Raw genomic sequence first — 6,400 nt, 5'->3', positions numbered from 1 at the left:
AGCTCAAAGGCCTCTGTCGATTCCTCTAATCCCAATGGATCCTTAAAAGTTGAAGTCTTTATTTGTTGAAAGGTCAAATGGGACTCTTGTTAGATACAGTTCATGTGTTTTCTTAATGCAAAGATGTCTGACAGTTTAGTTTGATGTCTGCAGTTCAAACAGTGTGAAGGCGTGTTCATGACCTGAAAATCATCCTCAGAGATTTAAACTTTGCAGAACTTTTTCTTCTTTGATTTGACAGGTTCCTGCAAACAGCCCTGACAACACGGTGTGCTAAATATGTTTTTGATAAAACAACATATATTAAAAATTCCCTGTAATTCTCCCATAAACAGCTTGAGGCTGACTCCTCACTCCACCAGTGTCCGAGAATGTGAACTGTCAGTCTAACATGTCCATATAGTCTAACTCATGTCCCACCTTCTGTCTGTTCCTCGTTGTGTAATGAAACTTTCAATGTGCCATTTCTCTGTGTCGTGTGTGTGATAAATTATATAATATAATGTACAAATGGATTTCAGAGCGTCGAGTGGCGCAGTGGGTTGAGCAGGCGCCCCATACAGTCCTCGCTGCAGTCGGCCCCGGTTCAAATCCCGCATCGGACGCCCCTTTACTGCATGTCGTTCCCCCTCTCTCTGCCTCCCCATTTCCTGTCTCTCTCTACTGTGCTATCATAAAGGCATAAAAAGCCCCAAAAAATATACTTAAGAATATGTATGTAGGCCTCAGAGTGATGGCTGCCTGTTGTCATGCTGCCATCTAGAGGTAAATGATTGTATAACAAATTTATTTTTGCTGTCCCCTCTCCTATATTGCTCATACAAGATTTTCTACAGGTTTCATTTGAATATGAATGTGTTTTCTACACAGTGGTAATTGGTTTAACAACTTATCAGATACTGATTAAATTCATACAGTCTCAGTGTCATTGCTGCTACTTCTGCTTGATCAAGTATTCTGAGTATTTGAGAGTCTACTGCAGTTAGCCTGGGATAGAAATCTATGGTATATTTTGACTTGTCATAGTAGGAAAGGTAATAATAATAATAATAATAATTATGGCTCTGTTCTATTAAAATGTCCTGACCAAAAAGTATGTCAAATATGAATGTATATCAATTGAACACAACGATACTTTAAACAACAATTAATTTTATTATTAATCAGAGGATTATAGATATTTGAAGGTGATTTGGTTTCACCAGCGGTGATGCTGAAAGAAATATTTGTTAGATTGTAAAGGATATGCACAAAGGATATGAGGTCTATCTACAAATTTAACACAAGCAGATGCACCACAACAATGTGACACAGAATAAAAACCCAGTCTGTTACCTAAGGATTTATTTTACAACATCAGAAAATAAATCCACATTGTGTTGATTTGTAACACAGGAATCAATCTGAAGTTTTTTTGTTATCACTGGATTTCGCTGAGCTTTATCTCACGGTCTGCTCATGTTGTGGTGCAACCACATTTTGGAACATACACAAATGAACTAGTTGCTACTTATTCTTTGAGGCAGACTTGACAGTGTGACATAGGAACAAAGTTATGCATAGCTGATGGGTCCCATATAAGAACATGAATCCTCTGAGGCTATATGCAGTGGGAACCACTCTTCAGCTAGTAGGAAAATATCCGGCATCATTTGGTATTGTTTGATGAAGATAAACCGTGTGATGGAAAAGCCGGAGCACAGTCTGAGTGCTAAGAAGGTCAGGCCTACAAATACAAAATAATAGTTGAATGAAAGATTTACAAACATTTCCACATGTGATTTCTCAGGTTATAGTCATTCGTGAGGCACTCATATTGGACAGGCAGTTTATTTACAAAGAGCAGACCCATACACACACAAAAAAAAGTTATGATGGCAAATTTTCCAAAGAATCCTGGGTAATGGGGAAATGTATCCAACAGATCTCAACAATCAAAGCACAACCTCCCTCCATCTCTAACTGCTACTTGCTGGGGGCCTCAAAAAGTACTCAGAAACATACAATCACCAACGGTCATCAGCAATTTACTTTATAAAAATATCACCATGGTGACCCACAGATTCACAGGTTTGACTGTGAAAAGAAGGACTTATTTACAATAATAATCAATGTGAAGGGAAATGGAAAGAAAAAAACATTTAGGAACAGTAAAAAGAAAAGTCGGAGGAAAGATGAGCAGTGCAGAGAGGGTCCCAAAAGGCAAAGCTTGAGCAATTCTTGCTTTAAGGTCTCTAAACAGACACCTCTTAAATCTTTTTCATTTGTCCTGTAAAGACCAGACAAACACACCAGTTAAAACAAGGATGGGACAATTTGTCAAGTGGAAATAAACATTTTAAAAGCAGAACTTATGAGTTCTTCATTTACAATACAATAAAAATAACTGTTCAATATTACAACAAACACTCAATAAATGTTTTCTATTTCAGTGGTTTGACATAAAACGACCTCTGTGCATTTAAATGAAGAGAGAAGATCTTTATAATACAGGTATATTCGTAGTTACCAGATGATTTACTATAAAATACTTTATTAGAAAATATAGACTACAATCGCAACCATTAAGTATGAACATGACAAAAACAGAAACAATATGATTAGATATTGTTGGATATGCTTTTACTTTACTTTAGGGTGGACAGGTATTCATTTTCACTATTTATTATCATAAAGAAGTGATTGACTAATAATAATATTTGTAATTTGTAAATACTGTATATAAATTAACTGCAGTTTCAAAATAGTCTTTTTCCAACAATTCTTTATCCCAATTATTCCTTATCTTTTCTAGATTAATTCATCTTGATATATGTTTTAACTTCAGTTTCTGGATCAAACACAGTAATCAGTTACATACCCTAAAGTAAGGTGCTGCAAAAGACGCCGTTAACAAAATATGACCAGTGTGTATGTGACACAAACTTACATACAATTGTTATTTGGGCATGACAGCACATCATTATCAGCTTTATTGAAATGTTGGGATGGCAGGGGCATAGGGAGGGAGAGCAGTGGCTTCAAAACTTGTTTGAAAAAGTCATATTTTTCATCCTCTATAAATTATTTTAGGTGTAAAGAAACAGGATTTGAATTCATCAATAGGTCACATGTCTCATCAGCCAGTGGTTCTGGTTGTATGTAAATGCAGAGATGTAGGTTCAGACTGGATCTGCATCAGAAACATATTCCTAAATACGTTATACCTACAAAGTGGCGATTGAAGCCTGATCAGAATGTGCTTCAGGTTGGGAGAGGTAGTCAGAAATGTGTGGCTGCGGGTCAGGGGACAGTGAGAGGGATGTGCTCTCAGCGTCAGACGGAGATCTCACCTCAGTTGTTCTGCCGTGGAGCCAGAGTGGACAGACTGACTGTGTTTAGTATCTAGAGTGAGTCTGCCAGTGCTGAAGGAGCAGGGAGAAAGAGCAGGACGTGCCGGTCACAAGTGAGACCAGCACATGAAAAGAATTATGAACAATAGGAAACTTATATCCATATAGTCATCACAAGTCACACAGCAGCCTATGACTATATCATAGGATCTTATAGATCTACTCTATATATATAGTGTTGTGATTTATCAGTGCGTTGGAAACAAGGAAGGAAGATAGAGTAAAAGTTTAAAATGACTGAATAGCTTTTTCAAAGTAAAATATCTATTACTGTGATTGGCCCACTCTGACAAAGTGGAGCCTGCTTTGATCCTCCACCTTTGATAGACGTGAGGAAGATGAACAAATGAAAAATGTCTATGAATCAATAATACTGTCTTTTTTTTCAAATAAACTAGTTTCATTTGCGCAGAGCAGTTTCGAAAATGTTCATTCACCCACCTGGTGTGAATGCAGCATTCAACAGAATACATGCATAGGACATGGGTAAGGGACAACATACCACAAGGTGAGCGACAGAATGTAAGGCTGACGTGTTACTGTCACTCCTGGATGAAGAATGGAAATCCAGGATGTAAACCTCAGAGCAGGGTGAGGGGAAAGTGTCTGTCTTTATATTCTTATGAGCAACATCATCGGCTCACACCACTAGCTCTTACTGATGAGGGAATGGTGAGGAGAGATGAGGCCCTCTGCTGGTGAAACATGAGATGACGACAGGGTGACGGCCAGATGGGAAAGGATCAGGACAGCACACTGGTGTTCTGTGAATCCACGTCTTGCATGCTCATGACATCTGTACTTACTCCACTCTCATATATCGGGTTGTCGAAAGCCGACTCTTCCGTCATGTTGTCATACGGTGGCGAGGATGTCGGCATTCTGATAGACTTCCCTTGTAGCCTGAGTAAAGGAAAGAGGAACAGTCCTGTAAAGGGTCATTTGATTTCAAATGAAATTAAAGGAAGTTTTAAGTTGTGACTTACTTTGAGAAGTAGACATAAATCCCGAGGACAACCACCAGGATGATTGCAGTTGGAACAAAAACTGCAAGGGCAATATTGGTTCCCTCCATGCCATAATCCAGATTAACAACTTGAAGGAAAAACACAAGAACAGGTATTATTTCTGTGAAATATTCACAATAAAAAAATACACTAATACTGAATTGTTTGAAAACATGGCTCACCATCCAGCCTGCGTTCGTTCACATACTGGGTGGAGGATGCTACAAAGACACACGAGGGAGTATTTGGCCCAGAGTTGTAAGACAGAGAACACAGTGCACGTATTACACTGGTACATAAAATAAGTACAAAGGCTTTACATTCACAAACAGCAAGAAAATCAATATGCATTATATAGTGTAGGACACACTGTATTCACTAATGTTGTGACAGTTGTGTGGATGTGGTTCACCTCTGCAGGCGGGGGGAGTGCTGTTCCACTGTGATGGGTGTCCAGGGACGCAGTAGATGGTGGCCTCTCCCTGCAGCTCGTAGCCTGAGTGGCAGGAGAAGGTCAGCGTCTCTCCTGCTTGGTAAAAGGCCTTTTCAGAGCTCTGCACGCTGGTGGAGGCAGCACCAGGGTTCCTGCACGGCTCGTACTTTTCAGCTGAGAGGAAGAACGACGTCTTTATTCTCACAAAATGATTCTGATGCATCTTTTTTTAACAATAGAAACAATGAGATACACGCAGATGAACACACGTAGAAAAGGCAACAAACACATTAACTGAGACATGAAAAGGGAAGATTTTGTTTTTACTTGTTTTGCAAGTCACCAAAAATACATTGAATTAGACAAATGTTCCTAAGTGACAAATCACAAATGATCCAGCGGTCTGACAGAACTTCACATGAAGTGTACGGTGAATGGAATCAAGTTTAAAAACACAGACATGCTTCATGTGTTTGTTGTTGCTCTGAAATGAGCAAATCACTTGTATTTGTTGAGTTTCATTCATGCAACATTTTGAGGGTGAGATTTTGTGTTTTTAACTTTATAAGGTGAAACATAAATAATTCAGTGTATCTGCATTTCTGATAGTTTGTCAACAAATAAAACAAAATTAGCACAACAATAACTCACAGTGTGGATGTGTGCAAGAGTATGTGCACGTGAGTGTGACCTGTGCGACTTACGGACACACTTGGGCAGCCTCTCGCTCCACTTGGGCGTGGCTGAGTCTCGGTTGTAGCAGGTGAGGAGGCCGCTGCCGGACAGGATGTAGCCTTTGTTACAGATGAACTGCACGGTGGATCCGACAGCGAAGCGGCTGCCTGTCATCACCTTGCGACTGTGCTCCACGTTTCCAGGGTCGTGACACGTCATAACTGGTGAATCACAAAAACAAAGGATGATCATCATTTGTCATCTCTGCCATTAGTAGTGTGCTAGAGTAAAATACATTTTTTTTACATTATTGTTATTATATTAATTTTCTATGATAAATGACATGTATAAACGAACCAGGTAAATTCCCTACAGGTACCTGATACACCTGTGTTAATGCCACTCGAGATACTGAAGGACTATTCACTGTGAAAATGTAGCTAATGTAGCCGCTAGCCAGTAGCCTCAAGCAGAGAAGAGGAGCCGGCTACAGAGGTCTGGTGAGCTCACTTCTCTCCAACTCCACCAACATTGACTGACGTGACATCACCTATGCAGTCGTCCTCTCCAGGTGCACACATTACAGTAGCAGCCACTGCAGCTAAAGAAGGTCACGGCCAAATACCAGTGCGTAGTATTACACAGCTAAAGAGAAAGTCACAATGTGACAAACACTACAGTTTATAGGGGCTTGAAACTGGCTTCTAACTGGGATCGGACTGAAATATGACCCACCTTTGAGTCAGTGCTTACTACTGTGAAGTCTTTATTTCCCTGGATCATCAGTCTCTATCCAGTTCCAATCTGCTTTGAATATGCACTATGTTCATTGTGTTCAGGTACTACAACTTTAAAGCACATTCTGTCAGGGTGTAAGGTTAGTCTGTCGCAAG

At 39.7% G+C, this 6,400-nt stretch overlaps 1 protein-coding gene across 3 annotated transcripts in view; it reads right to left on the bottom strand.

Annotated features, from left to right (window-relative positions):
• Nucleotides 1–1,132: 1,132 nt before the first annotated feature.
• LOC111663941 (seizure protein 6 homolog) overlaps nucleotides 1,133–6,400 on the bottom strand; it is an 84,948-nt gene continuing 79,680 nt past the window's right edge. The window contains exons 12-18 of one of the 3 annotated variants that reach the window (XM_023418351.2): nucleotides 5,537–5,728; nucleotides 4,812–5,006; nucleotides 4,582–4,620; nucleotides 4,379–4,487; nucleotides 4,199–4,295; nucleotides 3,333–3,404; nucleotides 1,133–2,269 (exon numbers count right to left, since the gene is read on the bottom strand). In XM_023418351.2, coding sequence (XP_023274119.1) covers nucleotides 3,378–3,404; nucleotides 4,199–4,295; nucleotides 4,379–4,487; nucleotides 4,582–4,620; nucleotides 4,812–5,006; nucleotides 5,537–5,728 — 659 coding nt within the window. In that variant the 3' untranslated portion in view covers nucleotides 1,133–2,269; nucleotides 3,333–3,377. Of the gene's footprint in view, nucleotides 4,296–4,378; nucleotides 4,488–4,581; nucleotides 4,621–4,811; nucleotides 5,007–5,536; nucleotides 5,729–6,400 lie in introns of all 3 variants that reach the window. The other 2 variants (XM_023418350.2, XM_023418349.2) reach the window with 2 other exon arrangements.

This window comes from Seriola lalandi, unplaced genomic scaffold (genome assembly GCF_002814215.2).
Source record: "Seriola lalandi dorsalis isolate HSWRI2012SDOR001 ecotype SW California unplaced genomic scaffold, Sedor1 jcf7180002054581, whole genome shotgun sequence".
NCBI classification, from domain to species: Eukaryota; Metazoa; Chordata; class Actinopteri; order Carangiformes; family Carangidae; genus Seriola; species Seriola lalandi.
The sequence above is the reverse complement of the archived record's forward strand: the minus strand, read 5'-3'. Positions and strand labels throughout refer to the sequence as shown.